The sequence below is a fragment of the Polypterus senegalus genome, chromosome 12, assembly GCF_016835505.1.
Source record: "Polypterus senegalus isolate Bchr_013 chromosome 12, ASM1683550v1, whole genome shotgun sequence".
Taxonomy (NCBI): domain Eukaryota; kingdom Metazoa; phylum Chordata; class Cladistia; order Polypteriformes; family Polypteridae; genus Polypterus; species Polypterus senegalus.
In genome coordinates, this window is record NC_053165.1 from 161,029,216 (window position 1) to 161,052,123 (window position 22,908).

Genomic DNA, 22,908 nt, shown 5'->3' on the forward strand with positions numbered 1-22,908 from the left:
GATGGGACCTGCTGTTATAGTGAGAGGTGTACAGAGCAAAGAAAAAAAGAAGACACGACTGATCCTTGTGGTGCTCCAGTGCTGCCCACATCAGACACATCAAAATATTCTTTGTATATTTCGATATTATGGGTGTGCCCTGTCATTAATTTCATTGTTCTATAATGTAATACCATGTAATGTAAGAACGTTCCATCTAAATTAAAATATACACGAGCTCAACTATTCGATCCTTCATCACTTTTTCTTTATAGTTTCTTAACTGTCCACCAGAGGGCGCGTTGATGCCGCTTCATGTTAAAACAGCAAACACGAACTGCGGAGTAGCGAAGTGCGACGTGCGCAGCGGGACTCGTCAGACATGCGCAGTTCCGAATGTAAGGCCAGTCAAATGAGGACGAGGAAGATTTTACATATGATAATAGAGTCCTCTTTTGTTTAATTCTGGGCTTACACGCTGACAGGTGCAGCAGGAAGTGCTTGATGTTTCTCTTTGAAGATTTCACAGCTCTAGATTGATTAGAGGAAATCACCGGTGAGCCATGCATTGTCATTTGAGAATTTTTGTTTCTTCTATGAGTAATAAGCTTGTCTTCTCAGAGTTTGCTTGATTAATGCGTGGACCCTGAGAAGTACGAGGTATTCACGTAGATGAAAGGGCGTTTCTCTTTGAACAATTACCCTGTTTTGTTTTAACTTACTACATGGGGTGTTAGATGATGCATCCCTTTTGTCTCGTGCTGCCCCTCCGTTTATAGAGTACATATTGCACATACACAAGTGTGCATATTCTCATTCAAATCTCTCCATATTTACATTTTAAGGATAAGGAACAGTTCAGCAAGAAAATCTAAGGTGTCCCCGTCGCAAAACCCCTTTAATTGGTGACAAAAACAAGGACAACAAAATGGCAATGACGAGAGTACAAAAACAAAAAAAACAGCTTCTACCATCCACAAAGGATTCAAAGGAAACAACGAATTTTAGTGATTGGCACAATTAGAAACAATGAGGTTATTAGAAATAAACTTGATGCATTAGGATTAAAAGTCAAGGCGGAGGTAAAGAATTTAGGGGTAACTATTGACTCTGACCTGAATTTTAAATCACATATTAATCAGATCACTAGGACAGCACTTAAGAAATACTGGGGGGCTCCACTCCCTGCTCGCCCACCCCGGGTTTGGTTTACCGGAAATACAATTTAAAGAGATTGTTATTTTCATGGGAATTATTACATATGCATTATTTTCACTTTTACTTTAAAACTCTTGTAAAAATAATACTTGTCCTTTATTTCTGGCCCCGGTGTAGTTGAATCTTTCTCGCAAGACGTATAACGCTGCTCGTGTTGTGAAGGGGGGGCTGAACTCATGCTAAGGAGAAGCGGTCAGATCTTCTGCTGGCTTCCTGCTGCTGCTGCAGACGAGTTACATGCTCTGCTTGTGGTTGTTTTAAGAGCTGGGAGCACATGATGTCTGTCTGCCAAAAGCATTCCAACAACTGCTTGGTTAGATGTCTCGCATGACATTAAATTGTCTTCCGAGAAGATCACGTCTCGTCTCCCTAGTCTCCCTCCCAGGATTTTTTTTTTTTCTAATAGAGAGAGATAACAAAAGTTAGACCCTCTTATAACATTGCAAGATCCTGAGCTGACACTTTTGTTTCCCATCAGCCAGATTACTGTAACGCACTCCTCTCAGGACCACCCAAAAAAAGACATCAATTGGTTGCAACGAGTGCAGAATGGAGCTGACAGAATCTTAACTAGGAAAAGAAAATCTGAGCACATCACCCCAGTCTGAGCGTCACTACACTGGTTACCGGTGCCATTTAGAATTAACTTTAAAATCCTGCTCATGGTTTATAAAGCCTTCACTAATCTGCTTCATCCTGTATTTCAGAATGTCTTTCACCTTACACTCCAAATCGTAACCTTAGATCTTCAAATGAGCGTCTGTTTAGAATTCCAAGAGCAAAACTTAAAAGAAGTGGTGAGGCGGGCGGGTGGCCTTCTGCTGTTATGCACCTCAAATCTCGAATATGAGTTTACTGATAGAAATTTGCCAGACTGATACGGTGGATCACTTTAGAAAACTGCTAACAACACATTACTTTAACTTGGCTTTCTCGTAGCTTCATTTTCGTTTAATCCTGATATTCTGTATATGCATTGAATTGTCATTATCATTGATGGTGGCTCCACAATCCGTGCTAACCCCTACTTTCTCTGCTCTTCTTTTTCCGGTTTTCTGTGGTGTTGACCTGCTCCCCCACCACCTGATCAAAGCACAGTGCTGTCCCTCCATTGATGGATTAAAGGCCAGAAGTCCACGTGACCGTCATCATCAAGTCCTACCATGAGAACCCTGAATACCATGAGGACCGACTGAGATCATTTATGTCAGGTAGAAAGCCTAGAGGGGGCCGGCTGGGTGGTCTTGTGGCCTCGGGACCCCTGCAGATTTTTTTTTTTTTCTCCAGCTGTCTGGAGTTTTGTTTGTTTTTTCTGTCCCCCTTGGCCATCGGACCACCTTACTTTTATTTGATGTTAATTAGTGTTCCCTAATTCTATTTTCTTATTTATATTGTCTTTTTTCTCTTTCTTCATTATGTAAAGTACTTTGAGCTCATCATTTGTATGCAAATGTGCTCTAGAAATAAATTGTTGTTGATGTTTTTGAACAGTCGCAGGTCACTTCCACTTGCGGTCTATCACGGTTCATCCATGTTTATTTGTTTTGTTTATTTTTGGGCCATTTTTTGATGTCACTGTTGCTTTTGTTGAGTATGTGCAGTAGTCTTTGTATTGGATGTTGTATACAAGTTGCCTCAGCTATATTCTGTGTTTTGTGGGTGGAGCAAGAGGCGGAGCCACCTGCCAATCACCGCCAGGACCTGCCCTCTGCCCAATATGTTTGGAGGGTCTCTCCCAGTTCTTCTGCAGTTCATTTCATTTCTCTTTTGGTGAGTTTTTCTACTGTTCGTGCTTTGCGAAGCTTTTTGATTGCTCCGTATTTGACTTCATTACTAAATTGTGCTTTGGGATTGCATTGTGTTTTTAGGCAAATCCATTTTGCCTTTTGTGCTCCATGGAGTTTGTGTTTAAGAGCATTTCGTTTGAGATTGAAACCCAGGTGACGGAATGCATGAAGCAGCCACACTAAGGACTGGACAGTATCAAGTGGAGCCCCCTGCTGGTGAATTCATCAAAATGTAGAAGTTGCTGGCTTACCTGCAGGCTTTTTAGAACTCCAAGAGGTGGCGTACCAGCGCTAATGAATGTCAAAGATCAGAGAGAGACTCATAAACCTCACAAATGTAACATCCATGCCTGCAATATGTCAGTCAGTCAGTCAGTCAGTCAGTCAGTCATTGTCCAACTGGATATATCCTAACACTGAGTCACAGGGGTCTGCTGGAGTCAATCCCAGCCAGCACAGGACATAAGGCAGGAACAAAGACCTGGGCAGGGTACCAGCCCACCGCAGGGCACACACACCCACACACACACATACCAGGGACAATTTAGGATCGCCAATGCACTTAACCTGCATGTCTTTGGACTGTGGGAGGAAACCCACGCAGACACGGGGAGAACAAGCAAACTCCACACAGGGAGGACCAGGAAGCAAACCCGGGTCTCCTAACTGCAAGGCAGCAGCGCCACCCATTGCGCCACCGTGCCGCCCTAACTGAAATGTGATCTTTTTAATAAGTAAATTATATGTTTACACTGCAATGCTTGTATATAAAATCATTGACTGCTCATATACTTTATATGTCCAGTGCTTCACTGTATTGTTTTCTTAGATGTTTCATAAATTGCCTTGTGACGCTGCCCTCTTTGAATTTGAGGGTCCATCCATCCATCCATTTTCAAACCCACTTATCCTGAACAGAATCGGGAGCAGCTGAAGCCTGCATCATCAGCAAGGAGTGCCTATGAGGCGGGAACAACTCCCTGAACTGGGCACCAGTCCATCACTGGGTGAACACACAAACACAGAGAAATACACACATACTAGGGCCAAATTTACAACAGCAAATCACCTCACCTGCATGTCTCTGGACTGTGGATGACAACCGGAGCATCTGGAGGAGACCCACACAGACACGGGGAGAACTCAGGGAGCACTAAAGACGTGAACCCTGATCTCTTTACTGTGATACAGCCACGCTAATCACTGTGCCACCATGACACTCCAAAAGAGTGCATATAAAATGACTATACATCAATTTTATGAATATACTGTGTTGCGAATTTTTATTGTACAGGCATAAACAAAAATGTTCTTTTCAAAATAAATATGGAAAAAGAAACATAATCCCATCTGGAGAACGTAAAAAACTGCTGCTGTCATTTAAATCAAAATGCCGCCTGAGAGCAACAAAGCAAGAAAGGCCTGAAGTGTCAGTGCATTCAAAACTTGGAGTATCGGAGAGGGAAACCTAAAACAGGCCTTAAAGAGATAGATAATAATAATAATAATAATACATAATAATACATTTTATTTAGATAGATAGATAGATAGATAGATAGATAGATAGATAGATAGATAGATAGATAGACAAATAGATAGATGTAAAATAAGACAACCAAGATAGACACTACATAATAGGCTGACAGATCAGATAGATTTGTGTGAAAGGCACTATATAATATAGAGGGATGTACACAACTATAAGAGTGTAGCGCCTTACCAGTGTGGAAGGATGAGGGTGAAACACAGTTGTCAACTGGAGCTATTAATTTGTCCCCAGAATGGGGAAGATGTCACATCTGCTTCACCTATGGAAGTCTCGGCTCTTCCAGTGCCCCTCATATATAAGTCTGCCTTCATTCTGGACCCTGATCTCTCTGAGGACAAAACTCCCCTAGCAACTGGTGGAGTGACTGTCTTTCCATTATTTTCATATTTTGTTATCATTTGTTGTTTCATATTAAAAGGGGTAAACACACTGGCACCCCACCACCCTGACAGTACAGTGTCTCTCATCTCTTCCTACATACAGATGTCATATTTATGACAAGTAGTGTATGACATTAAATTGTACAGAGTAGGTGAAAGCCACTGTATAATAAATAGACAGATAGATAGATTTGAAAGGCACTGTATAATAGATAGATAGATAGATAGATAGATAGATAGATAGATAGATAGATAGATAGACAGGAAAGGCACCATATGATAGATAGATAGATGGATGGATAGATGGATGAAAGGCACTATATAATAGATAGATAGGGTATATACTGTACATAAAAATGGAGAAAATAGAGAAATTGGAACAAATGACATTATATGATGCACAGATACAACAAGTGCTATTTTGGTTACATTGACAAACATAAGGAACTCTTAAGCACTTTTCTTCTTAACTGTTTATCGCGTTCTTTCTGTTCCTCCATTCACCATCGCTGTCCTCTTCCATTATTCCTTCCATTGTCTGACCTCTTGTTTCACTCCCATCATTTCACATGTTAGCATAAATGTCTTCAGCTTCCACTGTGTTGCTATAGCTGCATTCGTGTGACATTTCTTGTAGCTCCTGTCAACATAAGGACAGCCAGATGTTATAACACGTGGTCCCTTGCTGATATTCAAACTGTTTGAGAGTTGAGGGGCTTTCCATGAGAACAGGAGACCCCCGTATGTGTTTTATGCTGTCTCTCAAAAACAGCCTGCCTGGTGCCTCACTGTAAGCCCACGATAACCGGGCAGTTGACAGGTGCTGTGTGTGGGGCAAAGAGAAGGGAAAGCCACGACGGTGTGGGTCTGACGTGTTCAGCATTGTGCGTACCTGTTTGTGTGAGCAAATGGCCCTTGCTGCTTTCTCCTTTGCCGTTCTAGCATCATGGGGGCTAACCTGGAAGTATCCAGCATTAGGTAGGACCCATCTCTAATGTTATGATTTTGAATGTTGAACAATGCAGGATTTATTTTTTTATATATTCCCTTGAATGATTATTATTATTATCACAATATTATTAATGTTGATCATTGTTTTATTAGCTTTTGTTTGTTATTTTCTATCATTGATGCTGCCATTTTATGTAGTTGATAATTGGCAACTGCTTCCCAGCTACAGTTGCAAGAAGAAAGTCTGTGAATCCTTTGGAATGACCCGGCATTAATCTCTCTCTCTCTCTCTCTCTCTCTCTCTATATATATATATATATATATATATATATATATATATACAGAGGTACCTTGGTATACGTCCTTAATCCAGATCCTTGGACTTATACAAAACAGGTATATACACCATAAGACATAAACTAAAAATGTTTCACAATGTGTCCCTGAATGAAGGGAGGCTCAAATTCAAAAGTACCAGTCAGTCTCTGGTGTGGCCACCAGCTGCTTGAAGTACTGCAGTGCATCTCCTCCTCATGGACTGGACCAGATTTGTCAGTTCTTGCTGTGAGATGTTACCCCACTCTTCCACCCAAGGCACCTGCAAGTTCCTGGACATTTCTGGGGGGAATGGCCCTAGCCCTCACCCTGCGATCCAACAGGTCCCAGACGTGCTCAATTCCTTCGACGATAAACACGAATCCGTTCATCACCCCTGGTGAGACAAAACCGTGACTCATCAGTGAAGAGCACTTTTTGCCACTCCTGTCTGGTCCAGCGAAGGTGGGTTTGTGCCCATAGGCGGCGTTGTTGCTGGTGATGTCTGGTAAGGACCTGCCTTACAACAGGCCTACAAGCCCTCAGTCCAGCCTCTCTCAGCCTATTGCGGACAGTCTGAGCACTGATGGAGGGATTGTGTGTTCCTGGTGTGACTCGGGCAGTTGTTGTGGCCATCCTGTACCTGTCACGCAGGTGTGATATTCGGATGTGCCGATCCTGTGCAGGTGTTGTTACACGTGGTCTTCCACTGCGAGGATGATCAGCTGTCCTTCCTGTCTCCCTGTAGCGCTGTCTTAGGCGTCTCACAGTGTGGACATGGCAATTTATTCAGCAGTCCTCATGCCTCCCTGCAGCAGGCCTAATGCACGTTCACGCAGATGAGCAGGGACCCTGGGCATCTTTCACAGTCGGTAGACAAGTCTCTTTAGTGTCCTGCGTTTTTACAACTGTGACCTTAAATGCCTACTTTCTGTAAGCTGTTAAGGTCTTAACGACCATTCCACAGGTGCATGTTAATTCATTGATTATTGTTAATTGAACATGTATGGAAAACATTGTTTAAACCCTTTACAATGAAGATCTGGAAAGTGATTTGGATTTTTAAAACATTATTGTTGAAATACACAGTCCTGAAAAAGGGACGTTTCTTTTTTTGCTGTATATATATATATAGATATAGATATATATATATATATATATATATATATATATATATATATATATATATATATATATATATATATAATCTAACATCTTAACGGATTTAGATCAGGGTTTTTCTCTAATTTTCTTGAGCATTCCAGTTGATTTTCCGACGTCTCTCATCATGTTAAGTGTCGTAGTTCACTGGCAGCACTGATTTATTTGCGGAAATCCGAGAGAGAGGCTGTGGGCCCTCCTAACTCATGTGCCAACCTCCATTCAGCTCAGTCTACCTCTCGCCACATGTTGGAGTGCACCTTGCGTCCACTTAGCTAGCGATACCCATTTTTTCAGCAGACATTACCATCTTGAGGTTGTTAAGGAGTAACGTTTGACGTTTTTGAGAGAGAGATCAGAGCTACGTGTGTTTTGGAGGGTAGCTGCTGATTGCCAGAGATATCACGGCCACATGCTTTTCTCCCCACGTGGGGGACGCTCTCCCGTCAGAGCAGAACACGATCAGATACAGTGGTAGCGTTTGACGTTGGAGTGCACCGACCTTCCACTTGTCCAGAGATTCCTTGCCAACTTTTTACATTTTTGGCAAAGAGATCACAGCTACATTCTTGCCACTGACAGCAAAACCAAAAATATTGTAAATCAATAGGCCCTTGGATATGAAAACTATCAATCTAAATTCTTCTCAATACAAATTATTACATTTGTTTTATTGATTTTTAATTCATGTCATGTCGGGTTGCTCCTCACTCACAATTTTGCCTAAGGACACAGCCGTGAATAAAGAATGGCACCAAAATATCCTCCAAGAGCAACTTCTCCCAAACATCCAAGAACAGTTTGATGACCAACATGATGGAGCACCGGGCCATAAGGCAAAAGTGAGAACTGAGTGGCTCGGGGAACAAAACATCAACATTTTGGGGCCATGGCCAGGAAACTTCCCAGATCAATTCTGACAAACAGCAAGCATTGATTATACAAGAATGAGCAGCTGCCATCAGTCAGAATTTGTTCCAGAAGTTGATTGCCAACCTGCCAGGGCGAATTACAAAGGCCTTGAAAAAGAAAGAAGGGCCAACACTGCAAATATTGACTTATTTATTGAAATTGTCAATAAAAGCATTTGAAATGTATGAACTGCTTGTAATTCTACTTCACTCTACCATAGAAACATCTGACAAAAAAGATCTAAATACACTGAAACAGCAAACTTTGGTGAAAACCAACACTGGTGTCACTCTCAAAACATTTGGCCATGACTACACAATAATTTATGTGTTAATAAGTCAAACAGCTTGTGTTTGCTCATCATTGTAACTTAGATGAAGATCAGACCATATTTATACAGAAATAGTTATTTCCAAAGGGTCCACATACTTTTCAGAACATTTAAACATTAGAACAATCTGGACGAACAGACAACAGGCCATTCAGCCCAAAGTCGCTAGTCTACTTAATTCTCCTAAAATAATATCAAGCTGAGATTTGAAAGTTCCTAAAGTCTTACTGTCCACCACGATACTTGGGTGCTTATTCCATGTGTCTATGGTTCTTGCCACTGTATGTGGAATCTGGAAATGTCATGTGTGATGCCAGCATGCCAACCGTATAAAGGATGGCATCACTCTCCCACTTCCATGTCCAGATTTCTGGACACATTAACAACCCTTGCATTACTTCAGAATCAAAATAAGGTGTCTGGACATTTATGTGTTTTCTTCAACTTGATTTCTGGTTGGGTTTTGGATTGTTTTGTGAGGATGAATTTTTTGCTCATCTCCTGTTCTTGTTGTTGTGGTCTGCCCTTTTCTTTACTGGTAGAAACATCTGGAAGGGGTTCCAGTTCACCACTAAGCACACTTGTGGTCACAATGGGATACATGAGAAGTAGAAGTATAGAGCCTGGGCTAGTGGGAGGAAACCACACACGGCATGTGGCTAGCTCTGGGGACCGCGAAATGAGTAGCGCGATTAAACTTATATGTGTAGACGTGTCAGTCTGAGATGTACCTCAGTGTTTCCGTAGACAGGATGCTCATTGCAGTAAATATTCTGATCATCTGTCTGGTATTCATTTGTTTCCCACGAGGTATACCTGAAGTACAAATAAAAAAGGAGAAGTCTTTCAATTCATGAATCCAGCACTAAACTCACCAATGTTAAAAACTGAAAATCTCTTCCATTTTCCTGTAACACGGAACCTTACCTTCAGTCGGACAAAAGTCTTACCTTGACTTCTCACCATTCCTGTTATCCTCAGAGTCAACTGAAGTTTTCCCGTTAACGTAGTTTATGTTTACATCCGCTCTGTGGAAACAACAAATTTTTGAGATGAGCAGACATGTTGGAGGATCAATGTACAGTATGACAGCAGAAATGCTCATTCATGATCGGGCTCTTTTTTTTAACTTCTTCTAGACCTCTGAAAATGATTTCAAACTTATTTTAGGGGTTTTACATAACAAGGAGTCTCGTGGTCACATCTTTTGGGATCCTTTCCATTTTTAATAATGTGGAAAATAAGTAGCATTCTCCTATGATGCCATTTTGCTTTTCTTATGGGCGCCGGTATTTTGATGGTTTTGTTATTCACAGTTGCTATACCATCGCTAGGTAAGGTCAACTGAAAGTGTGCCAAGCGTAACAAATTCAACTCAGGAGCTTAAAGGTTGCATCCTACCCTTCCTGGTTGTCCACGATTGGATTCACCCCAAACCTTAAAACTTTAATTTCTTTGTTGAAATTCTGGCCTTGCTTATCGACTATGTTTTGAGTTTTCGTAGTACTTTTGATACCTTTTTTTAATTAGTTCAGATTCTGCGTTTCTCTTCTTAATTCATTCAGTTCTTTACTTATTATTCTTTGTAATTATTTTTGGAATTTTGGATTTTAGGATCCTTGGTAGTTACTTAACAATGGCAATTTTTGATTTGGACAATGTTTTTGGTGATTTTGGCTTCCCTTCTATGGTGAATTATAACACGTGGCAGCTTCTCGTGCAAAGCAGGGACCACTCGCGGTCAGGGTGCCAGTTTACCCACTCACTCATAGTGCCTGTTTACAGAAGTCAAAAATGGAACACACGTCGTTCGAGATGTGGGAATAAATGAACACTGCCTTGGATTCAAAATGATGTGAAAACGGAAAGAGGCCACTTTAACTCTTCTCTCCTGTCTCCGAAAGGGGGTCCGTGAACTGAAGTAACATCGACTGGGAGAATCCAGCTGTCCAAATGAGGCTCCTCAGTCAGCACTTTCCATTATTTGAATGGTTACATCACTGCAGCTGGCAGCCACTTGGTGTTCAAGGTCATTAAAGTTATTCAGTATGAGGAGAAATCAAGCTGACCATGTGAGAAATTTTAGGTTATTAAAAGATAAGTTAAAAAACGTGCCCTTTGCTCTTTTTACAGTGTTATGTGGTCATTTTAGTTCATGATTGTGACGCTGCAGGTTCCATCCGTCTTTACGGGAGCCCTTGAACCCAACACCGTCATTAATGTCACCGAGATGAGCTGACAAGTAAGGACAATTCTCAAATGAAGCCAGGGGATATTTCCAAAAGTGCTAAAGTGCTTTTAATAAAACAATTATCAAAACAAAAAGTGCAGTGCATCAATTTCAATAAATACTCCCAAAAACAAGTGTCCAGTGGGAGATAAAAATCATCAATAAATAAATCCGTTAAAATCCAAGGTTAAAATAAAATACAGAAGTTAATGCAGTCTCTCATTACTCTCTGGCCCACCTCCGTCAATCTTTCTCCCCGGCTCACCAATTGCTCTTGCAGCCGGCGGAGATCCAACCTCCACGAGCTCCTTAAGCCAACCTCCATCTTGGCCCCCTTACGGATGTCACTGCCAGACCGGCGAGGTCGGCTCTCGTCCCTTCATCCTTTGCGCACCCGTAGTTGCTCCTCGGATCCCTCGGGAGGACACCTGCCTTGCTCACCCACTCACTCGAACTTTCAGAGGGGCAAACTAGCCCCGACAGCGCATAAACCTAATGCTCCTTCGTGGGGCCCCAGCTCGTGGTGTCTCCACTTTCCAGGTGGCCAGCTCGTAACTTCATGACTGCTGTTTTCCATCCTTTAACCTCATGCTTTCTCTTTTCCTTGATCCTTCCATTTCCCCCCCCCCATCCTAGTGTCGACCCGTATATACAGCACTGAGCAAATGTTTTAGGCTGTTGTGGAAAAAATGCTGTTTCATGTTTCATGAAGACAGTTTCATGTCATGGCAAGATTGAGCACAGCAACAGGACACAAGGTAGTTATACTGCATCAGCAAGGTCTCTCCCAGACAAAGATTTCAAAGCAGACTGGGGTTTCAAGATATGCTGTTCAAGCTCTTTTGAAGAAGCACAAAGAAACGGGCAACGCTGAGGATCATAGACGCAGTGGTCGGCCAAGGAAACTTAGATGAAAGACACATCAAGCTTATTACCCTTCGAAATCGGAAGATGTCCAGCAGTGCCATCAGCTCAGAATTGGCAGAAACCATTGGGATCCAGGTACACCCATCTACTGTCCGGAGAAGTCTGGCCAGAAGTGGTCTTCATGGATGAGTTGCAGCCAAAAAGTCATACCTCCGACGTGGAAACAAGGCCAAGTGACTCAAGTATGCATGAAAACATAGGAACTGGGGTGCAGAAAAATGGCAGCAGAAGCTCTGGACTGATGAGTCAAAATTTGAAATATTTGGCTGTAGTAGCAGAAGGCAGTTTGTTCGTTAAAGGGCTGGAGAGCGGTACTCATTATTGTCTGCAGGCAACAGTGAAGCATGGTGGAGGTTCCTTGAACGTTTGGGGCAGCATTTCTGCAAATGGAGTTGGAGATTTGGTCAGGATTAATGGTGTTCTCAATGCTGAGAAATACAGGCAGATACTTATCCATCTTGCAATAACATCAGGGAGGCATATGATTGGCCCCAAATTTATTCGGCAGCAGGACAACGACCCCAAACATACAGCCAAAGTCATTAAGAACGATCTTCAGCGTAAAGAAGAACAAGAAGTCCTGGAAGTGATGGTATGGCCCCCACAGAGCCCTGATCTCAACATCATCGAGTGTGTCTGGGATTACATGAAGAGACAGAAGGATGTGAGGAAGCCTACATCCACAGAAGATCTGGAGTTAGTTCTCCAAGATGTTTGGAACAACCTACCAGCCGAGTTCCTTCAAAAACTGTGTGCAAGTGTACCTAGAAGAATTGATGTTGTGTTGAAGGGAAAGGGTGTCACACCAAATATTGATTTGATTTAGATTTCTCTGCATTTTGTTGATTGATGAAAATAAATGATTAACACTCCCATTTTTGAAAGCATTCTTTGTTTACAGCATTATTTCACACCTGCCTACAACTTTTGCACAGCACTGTATACATCCCAGTGCGCCTCCATGGGCGCAGTGCCTTAATCACACACCGCAGGAAGCCAATGAAGCAATCAAGAATGACTGCACCCACACGTGCAGGTGCGACTCGCTCCTGTTACCTCATTAACACCCCACGGTCATGTAATCACGCTCCCGGAGAACGTCACGGCTATACGGATTTAAAACCTGGCCTATACCACAATGATGTCTGGCATTTTTGCTTTGTGCCCTCCACAACCATAACCTATCGTCTATGGGGCAGCCAAAGCTTTAGATTCGTCCAAAATTTTAATCTCCAGTTTTCGACGGATCTCGACATTTTAGGATCTCCCTGATATCTCGATGATGGGTTTGTGTCTGTCTGGGTATCTGCGTGTCACAGTTTCTTGAGGACGGTCCTAGAGCTGAAACGACTGGAATGAAAAATACCAAACTCAAAACTGAAGCCTGTTATGAGATGACGATGTGCTGAGTAGTTTTTGAGCCAAATCGTGCAAGTCAAAGATGCACTCTAGAGGAACCCTCAAATACCATCATTCTGAAATAAATTATGAATTCTTCTCATCAATTGCTGTCGTAATGACCAATTGTATGATCAGAAAGATCAGCATCAGAGCAGTAAATAATTATTGAAATGTCATAGTATAGTTTGGATAACTTGGTTCCTAAGGCACACTGCCTATCACGTCCAGATTTTTTGTTCTGACTTCTCCATTCCTGGTTATGAAAAAAAAAATGTTTTTTGGATTTTTGGTTTCCATTTAAAACTTGAAGTTTGATTGCCTGCCTCTTCTGGTTGTGACTCTTGTCTGTATTTTCTTTTTTTTTTTTTTTTGTTTCCGTTTCCTTTAAAGTTTCTCCTGTCAATATAGTATTCATGGATATCCAAGATTGCGGATGTTCCCTAGCCGGGTTGTGTGCCTCATTAAAGACCCCCTAGTTATTGACTTCTGGTTTGGTTTTGATGTACAGATTTTTGTTTTGCTCTTTTATTTTGTTTGAAGTTCATTAGTCCTTCTGGTTTGGACATTTGTCTGTTAATTCCGGTTTATGTTTCATCTCCTGCTCCACCTTAACATCCTAGTGGCCTACTCTTCTCTAGATGGTGGCAGAACAGAAAGTACAAGTCACACAGGAACAAACTCAATGGGAGCTGAAGAGCACAAGCCGACTGAATGGGCCAATGCCACAGCACATGAGCAGTGGTAGCAGGCGTCTTCAACAAAACCTTTAGGTAATCACTGGTCTAATTACAGGAGTACATTAACCGAGTCGTAAATGATTAAGAGTGGGGCTAAGTGAAAGCAGACAAAGAAAGAAGACAACGGAAATCCTCAACGATACTCAAAAAAGGAAAATTGCAAAAATGACAAAAAACAAAAACGCAAACACAACCCTAACATTGCTGTTGCAGAATTCATGTACACAGCAAGGTAAATATGACGATAAATTCTACCTGGAGGTTAAACCTAAACTTGAGGACAACCCAAAATTGGGATTTTAAGTGTTCCCTCAGATGTTGGCCACACTCATCACCGGATTTGTCTGCAGGGTGCCCTCTGATATTTCGGAGATAAGATGAGAATATCATTAAAACTTAATAGTGGCAACTTTGAGAACAATGAAAGCTATCACACAGTAGGGTGCACATCTCTAACATTTCGATATTCAATGAACACTTGCACAAATCCTAAATGCCCACCCACGTTTGACATATCGATAAACCTCAGTTATGTTGATGTAACTCACGTGTTTTTGCCAGCTCTCCGCCTGCACGCCACAACAACGAGAACGATGATTAGGAGCACAGCGGCACTCGGCAGCGCTATGAAGAGGTACCACATCAGATCTGAGGAGACAGAGAGAACACAGAAGGCTCAGGCAATGAAGCGGTGAAGTGAGAATGACACTCAAAAATTTGTAAAATTTACAATTTACCACAATCACTTTGGAAAAACTGACAGAAAATAGCAAATGCTGTAATGGAGGACCATTAGGATGAGTCGGGTGTCACTTCTGAAAATGTCTGACTCATTATGGCTGAGCACTAATCGATCTTCATATCAGCTCAGAGGGCTCCTTTCCCTGTCCAGAGACACTTTGGGAGGTAAGTGGTGCACTTTTAGGGACACCCAGGTTTTCTGTTGGCCATTGTTTAGATAGCTCAGGGTTTTTCTTTATGTTCTGGAGAGCAGCATCCATAGGTGCAAAAACACTAAACAGGGACAAAGGTGAGAAGTTTGACTTTCAGGCCATCACCTGTCAAGCTTCATTCTTTGGCACAATAACCTGTGCTTCAGGAGAGGTCATCTACCTGAGCCTGAGCATGTTTGGACCCGGCCAGTACTTGGATGGGAGAACATTTAGGAAAAGCTGGGGTTGCTGCTGGAAGAGGTGCTGGTGAGATCAGCAGGGGGCGTCTACTGAATGTGGATCCTAATGCCCCAGTGCAGTGATAGGGACACCAAATATATCATCACAACCAGTTAAGTCGGATTTAAATAGGGATTTACACTCAGAAGACTCAGAGTGCCCAGTAAACTACTAGGAATGAGTGATTAAGTTGGGATTTACATCTTAATGACACAACATCTCCTAACAGATTGATCTGGAAGTGGCAACTGAATGTAAGAAAGGACTTGGAAAGGCTACCATGAGGGAAGTGTTGGGATTAAACTGGGACTGACGCTGAGGGTAAACTCTGAAAGATACAAGGAGTGAAGTAACGGGCTCACTGACAGATAAAGAAAATGACTCTTATTTGTTTCCTCGTAACTCTCAAAGTCTTCAAGTGGACACCTTACCATCTTTGGGGACCGTGAAGGTCATGCTGGCTCTGCCGTAATCATTCACTGCCAAGCAGGAGATGCCCTGGCTTGAGGTGATGGGGTCCTTTAGGATGGCAGTTGTCATATCACCCTGCTTTGTGGTGATGGAGCTCGACAGGTTGGCCCCAGGGAGCTGCCATTGGATGTCCACCGGGGGAGTCGAGTTGACAAAGCAGATGCAAAACAGGCCGGTGGCATTGGTGGCACATCTAGAATCATTGTAAATTTCTGGCTTTTCTAAAATAAAAGAAAAAACAAAACAAAAAAAAATGTTTTGAAGTCTCTAAAAAGAGTTGGATAGAAGTTAACTTTTTTTTTTTAATCTCTAATAATAATGATGAGTCCAATGCTATGGTCAGAAGAGTGGAGAGAAGAGGACGCTCAAGGTGGTGAGATGTTCAAGAAAATAAACTTCCAGCTGTTCAAAAGGCCAAAAGACCACCCAGCGACAACTGGGTATTAATCGACTCCCGTAGGTGGCAGTCTTACTGGGTAGTTAAGTAAGTATGTCCAGCACCTCGATGTCAATCAGATACCATGAATGTCATTTGTGGTCTCTAGAGGGGGCTATTGAGCCAAACTCAAATGTTGCCTGTATGGCAAAAATAAGTGAAGAGAAAAATGTTCTTCTTTACGCAATAGTTTTACTTCATCAGTAAGTATGCACATCTGGTATTTCTGTACTGATCACATGACACAAACAGTACGTTCCACAATCCAGCTCATTACTGCCTGGTGTGCATAATTCATGTGGCCTCTTGTGTTCTGTCTTAATGTGTTTATTTATTTAGAGCAAGTTCAGCACAAAAAAGCAAAACAGCAGCAGCACCACTAATTCTGTTCCACGTCAACCTGGCCCTGGGTAATTTTTTGAAAGTATACGTGTCATGGCGAGAAATGGATAAGTGAATGTTTACTGAGCTAACCAGGAAAAAACGAAATCAAAACAAATCAAAATGCACCGTGCTACCCAATCAAGAAACGAGAAACAACAATCAAAGCTGTGAAAACAAGGAAAGACATCAAACCCTAACCCTAATGCTAACCTAAGCACAAAACCCCTAAATTTTTTTTTTTTCTTTTTTGTTTTAAGAAGTGGTATCTACAGATTGGATAATGAAAGGAGCCCCCAGCCGACTCTTGACCCTGTTGCTCAGATTACCCGTGGGTCACGACCCTTGAAGCCACGCCCCTACAAACACAGGACGCGGCAATAAAAACGGCTGCAATAGAAGGACCTGAAAATAGTGGTCAAGAAGTAGGATTAACAAAATAATATCACACAAACCTAATCATGGCTTGGACTAGGATTCTCAAAACACTTCAGGAGAGGTCATCCACATGAAGCTAAGCATGTTTGGACCTGGCCAGTACTTGGATAGGAGACCATCTAGGAGAAGCTTGGGTTGCTGCTGGAAGAGGTTGTGGTGAGGCCAGCAGGGGGCGCCTACTCTGAGTCCTGAATGTGGATCCCAATGCCCCAGTGCAGTGATGCGGACACTGCTGTAAATATAGCACCATATCCAGTTAACTCGGGTTTGAACAGGGATTTACATTGGGAAAACTCAGTGTGCCCAGTGAACTACTAGGAATGAGTGATTAAGTTGGGATTTATATCTTAATGACACAACATTTCCTAAAATAATTACACTGGAAGGGGCAATTAAGGCTAACAAAGGGCTTGGAAAGGCTACCATGGGGGAAGTGTTGGGATTAAAGTGGGACTGACGCTGAGAGGTAAACTCTGAAAGATACAAGGAGTGAAGTAACTGGCTCACTGACAGAGTCGGTGATAAAGAAAATGGCTCTTATTTGTTTCCTCTTAACTACTATCATCTTCAAGTGGACACCGTACCATATTTGGGGACCGTGAAGGTCATGCTGGCTCTGCCGTAATCATTCACTGCCAAGCAGGAGATGCTCTGGCTTGAGGTGATGGGGTCCTTTAGGATGGCAGTTGTCATATCACCCTGCTTTGTGGTAATGGAGCTCGACAGGTTGGCCCCAGGGAGCTGCCATTGGATGTCCACCGGGGGAGTCGAGTTGACAAAGCAGATACAAAACAGGCTGGTGGCATTGATGGCACATCTGGAATCATTGTGAATTTCTGGCTTTTCTAATAAAAAAAAAAGAGGAAACAAAAAAAAATGTTTTGAACTCTCTAAAAAGAGTGAAGAGAAGTTAACTTCTTTTTTTAAAGTCTCTAATAATAACGATGGGTCCAATGCTATGGTCAGAAGGGTAGAGAGAAGAGGAAGCTCAAGGTGGTGAGATGCTGGAGAAAATAAACTTCCAGCTGTTCAAAAAGGCCAAAGGACTACCCAGCCACAGCTGGGCATTAATTGACTCCCTTAGGTGGCAGTTTTACTGGGTAGTTAAGTAAGTTTGTCCAGCACCTCCATGTCAATCAGATATCATGAATGTCATTTGTGGTCTCTAGAGGGGACTATTGAGCCAAACTCAAATATTGTCTGTATGGCAAGAATAAGTGAAGAGAAAAATGTTCTTCTTTACGCAATAGTTTTACTTCATCAGTAAGTATGCACATCTGGTATTTCTGTACTGATCACATGACACAAACAGTACGTTCCACAATCCAGCTCATTACTGCCTGGTGTGCATAATTCATGTGGCCTCTTGCATTTTGTCTTAATGTTTTTCTTTATTTAGAGCAAGTTCAGCACAAAAAAAGAAAAATAGCAGCAACCACTAATTTGGGTCCACATCCCCTGCACTGGGTCATTTTTTGAAAGTATACGTGTCATGCCGAGAAATGGACAGGTGAACATTTACTAAGCTAACTGGGAAAAACTGAAACCAAAACAAATCAAAATACACCTAGCTACCCAATCCTAACGAGAGACAACATTCAAAATTGTGAAAACAAGGAAAGACATCAAACCCTAACCCTAATGCTAATCCTAAGCACAAAACCCCTAAATTCTTTTCTTTTCTTTTTTGTTTTAAGAGGTGGTATCTGCAGATCAGATAACGAAAGGAGCCCCCAGCCGACCCTTAACCCATGGGTCATGACCCTTGAAGCCATGCCTCTAGAAACACAGTGGCTGCAATAGAAGATAGTGGTCAAGAAGTAGAATTTACAAAATAATATCACACAAACCTAATCATGGCATGAACTGGGATTCTCAAAGCACATCAGGAGAGGTCATCCACATGAAGCTAAGCATGTTTGGACCTGGCCAGTACTTGGATAGGAGACCATCTAGGAGAAGCTTGGGTTGCTGCTGGAAGAATTGTTGGTGAGGCCAGCAGTGGGCGCTTACCCTGTGGTCTGAATGTGGATCCCAATGCCCCAGTGCAGTGATGGAGGACACTGTGCTGTGAAAATGGGAGTCCTTCAGATGTAATGTAAAACCTGAGGTCCTAACTCTATGAGGTCTTATAAACATCCCTGGACATCCTTTGTAAAGAGTAGGGTTTATCCTGATGTCCTGGCTACATTGCCCTCTGCATCTAATTGGCTAACTGTCTCAGCAGTTAACACCTAATAGCTCATGTGTGGTGAGCAATAAGATACTGCAGATGTTCTATCAGATGGTTGTGGTGAGTGCCCTCTTCTACGCGGTGGTGTGCTGGGGAGGCAGGATAAAGAAGAGGGACGCCTCACGCCTGGACAAACTGGTGAGGAAGGCAGGCTCTATTGTAGGCACGGAGCTGGACAGTTTGACATCTGTGGCAGAGCGATGGGCGCTGAGCAGACTCCTGACAGTCATGGAGAATCCACTGAACAGGATCATCTCCAGACAGAGGAGCAGCTTCAGCGACAGACTGCTGTCACCATCCTGCTCCACTGACAGACTGAGGAGACCCCACACTATGCGACTCTTCAATTCCACCCGGGGTGTAAACGTTAACATTATACAAAGTTATTGTCTGTTTAACCTGCATTGTTATCACTCTTTAATTTAATATTGTGTTTATCAGTATGCTGTTGCTGGAGTTTGTGAATTTCCCCTTGGGATTAATAAAGTATCTATCTATCTATCTATCTATCTATCTATCTATCTATCTATCTATCTATCAATCATATTGGAACAAAAATGTCTGCTGTTGTGTCATACAGGAGTAATAATGTTACACTTTAGTGGTGGTTGAAGTGGCTCCTCACTCACTATGTAAAGTGTTCTGAGCACTACATGATTGAAAAGAATTATTATTATTACTACTATTATTATTATTATTTATTATTTTGATGTCCCAAAAGTCACTAGAGAGAGAACTCCTCTCAAAAACCCAAGCTAGACACAAAAATGACCTCATAGAATCTTTACAAAACAAAAATGTAAAAAAATTATTCAATAACAATGAACCTCTGTGGGGACAAAGACAATTAGATTTGCCCAAAACAATAAGCCAGTCCTTCACAACTAATAGTCCTAATACAGATCTCAAGAATAGTCAGAATACAAAGTAAGATGTCAACAATCCAGGAACCACAAAGCACGTTTGAATGTCACAAGGTCTCATCACTCCTGACCGCCAAGAACTTTGGGAGGACCCTCCAGAATTTTAGGGTGGAGATTGGCAGGTGGCCCCACATCTTGGGGGACCACCTGCAAAATACATAGAGCACAATATGGGTTTAGATACAGATACATAAAAGGTAAAGAATACTGCAAATCATAAACAAAATAAACAGTAACACATTTAAATAAATCAAAAAGGTACAATCATGACAAAACACACATTTGCACCCTAATCATGAGAGAAACCCTTGGTGAGGAATGAAGGGCTTGACTGGTATTAACCTAATTCAAGGTTGCAGAGAGCAGATCTTATCAAGGCAGAGCATCTCAAACCATCCCAGAGCACTAGGATGACCCCATTAAGATGTGTGTAGGCTTTTAATTCCCTTCCTAAGTGTGATATTCATTCAAAGCCTCAGTTTGCTGATGGTCATAGTTTGCCCGCTGTGAGTGTTTTACATTTTTCCAAACAGTACCCAACAGAGGATTAAGATCATGCAGAGGAGCATCTTGGCACCAGTCCTCCTGGCAAAAGCAGAAACACTGGACTGCACTGCAGTGTGCCATCCCATATATTATGGATGGCAGTGCTCTGTTTTGATATAGGAGTTTCCTCCTAGGCAAGAGCGGGGTGAGGCCTCTAAAAGAAGGTAGGGAGCAGGCCAGACTCTTACCTGGTCTGTCCAGCAGAGGCTCACCTGACCTCAACCAGACTCCACCTGCTAGCTTCTCCTGGAGCATGCACAAAAAAATGGGAAATTTGCAAAATCACTAGCAATATCTCAGAAACAAAGGTGACATCAGGTTTCCTGATGATGTCAGTTTATCCTTCTCTCAGCCCTCATTATTTCCATGCAGCATTGCCACATAAGTGCTGATAGAGTGAAAGAGCTGACGTCACCTGGAAGTGCTCACCTCTCAGTATTTCAGAAGTGAAACCTGTGTGGCTGGGACAAGAAGTTAGTTCAAAGTGTAAGGAGACCACTTCTGAACCAGATGTTGTGGGTTCATGGTTGACCACCGGTAGGTTACCACAGTACAAATTTGTCAGCTGAGATGCTTTGTGGTTTCTGGAATGAGTCCACATCAATACACTTGACGATCTAGACAGAGTTAATCCTTGGTGACAAGGGAGGGATTTACATTGTGTAGGGGTGGAGTGTAGAGGAGCAGAAAAGGAGGATTCAGGCAGAAAAGGAGGATTTAGAGAGAGAGAGAGAGCTGAAATGGTGGCCCATATTTATGTATATGACATTTCACAGGCTGTAGCATTTAAACTACTGCACACAAAGTATCGAGTACCGTGTAGCCTGAGAATAGAAGTAACGATGTGTTGGGCCGGGCAACCCCCTGCTGTGTTTGAATACAGAATGGTGGTAAATCGATTGTTGCTAGAGGAGCGCCTACATTGTGTGTGTTTATACTCCGCAACAAACAACTATGTGGTGGTGAAATGGAGGATGGCAGTTGAGTTTGGAGGCAGTGGCCCTAGTGTGCTGACCATCGCAAGAATAAACACAAAATATGACATCAGCGGTCCTGTTTTGCAAGCGTACTAATGCCAACACAGCTCTTGTGGCGAATGTCTTTCATAGTTGGGTTCTTCTTCAAGTGTGTATTGATCTGGACGGCGCATTGGTGGACCACACCATGTAAAACAGGTGATTCAAAAACTTTTAATGTTCTTAATGTTCATGTTCCATTATGTTCCTGACAAAAACGCCTTTTCAATCATATAGATAAATATGGGCCACCCTGTATTTATCTATTATTAAAAAAATCTTGGAAGTTGACAAGACGTGATTTTCTTGGAGAGACAAATAAGTCCCGTGAGACGAGTCCACGCCCAGGGCCGGAAATAAAGGACAAAGAGTAGATGACAAAGTAGAACTTCATAAAGAATTCAAAAATGTTGGCATGGTACATACACAGAGAAGGTTAGATATAATGGAAGTATGAAAATTCGAAAGTCTCAAAAAAGGATAGTAAAGATCACATTAGCGCAAACAAAAGGAAATTATTACTCGATGAAATAACGGAACAGTGAAAAGAGATCAAATATATTGTTCGGATCTAAACTTTAAGTCAGAGACTTGTAGATCGTCTCATTTGTGTTGCCAGCGAGAATTAAAAGATTCCAAAAACGTTGGCGCAGTATGAAGTCCCATGAGACAGAGACTTTTAACATGAGATTCTATCAAATCACGCCCTAAGTTCATCTAACCTCAGTCGTGTGAATGTTTTTGTCAAACACACTTAATGTGCTCTCAGCTCTTATAAATTTTATCAGGACAATAATTTTACACATTCTAGATGACACGTCAACAACAAAGCGAAGAAGAAAAAGCATGGACAAACATTCCAAAAAGTCATTTTATTTATTAGAGAAAAAGAAACGATATTCACTCACAGGCAGATATACGTTGTATTGTCACGATGAAAGTCCAAACATGGAATCAAAATTCAATGTGATCTTGAAGAAAAGGTAATTCCAAATATTGTTTTTACTAAAGTTTTAAAGTCAAAGTGAAACCACTTATTTAAGTATCTGATAAGCTGCTCCACTTTCTTCCTACCGGATTTTGGTGTACCTGTGTGCCTTTGTCAGATGCATGAGTCAAAGGGGTTTATGTGTAATGCCGTGACATACTGTATCAATACTCGTCATCAGTCCTTGGCCGAGAAGACTATGGACTCAGAAGGAATCCATGACCCCATTTTATACTCCAGTTCTGGCCTTGCCTCTCTTGCTCCCAAACAGATAAAACCTAATGCTATTGTTCTATTGATCTCAGAAGTCAGATGTCAGAGTTGGGAATGATGTCACCGTCAAGTTGACTATGGTCCAGCAAATTTTTTGGAATACCAATGTAGACACCCCCAGGAAAACCTTTCTTCTGCTTGATTTTTTTGGAA

General features: G+C 42.0%; 1 protein-coding gene across 2 annotated transcripts in view; it reads right to left on the minus strand.

Moving 5' to 3' along the window:
* Nucleotides 1-5,226: 5,226 nt before the first annotated feature.
* Nucleotides 5,227-22,908, minus strand: part of LOC120540081 (myelin-associated glycoprotein-like) — a 45,955-nt gene continuing 28,273 nt past the window's right edge. The window contains exons 6-11 of one of the 2 annotated variants that reach the window (XM_039770557.1): nucleotides 17,361-17,621; nucleotides 15,482-15,742; nucleotides 14,427-14,526; nucleotides 9,534-9,611; nucleotides 9,315-9,399; nucleotides 5,227-5,553 (exon numbers count right to left, since the gene is read on the minus strand). In XM_039770557.1, the coding sequence (XP_039626491.1) occupies nucleotides 5,479-5,553; nucleotides 9,315-9,399; nucleotides 9,534-9,611; nucleotides 14,427-14,526; nucleotides 15,482-15,742; nucleotides 17,361-17,621 (860 nt within the window). In that variant the 3' untranslated portion in view covers nucleotides 5,227-5,478. The remainder of the gene's footprint in view (nucleotides 5,554-9,314; nucleotides 9,400-9,533; nucleotides 9,612-14,426; nucleotides 14,527-15,481; nucleotides 15,743-17,360; nucleotides 17,622-22,908) is intronic. The other variant, XM_039770558.1, reaches the window with a different exon arrangement.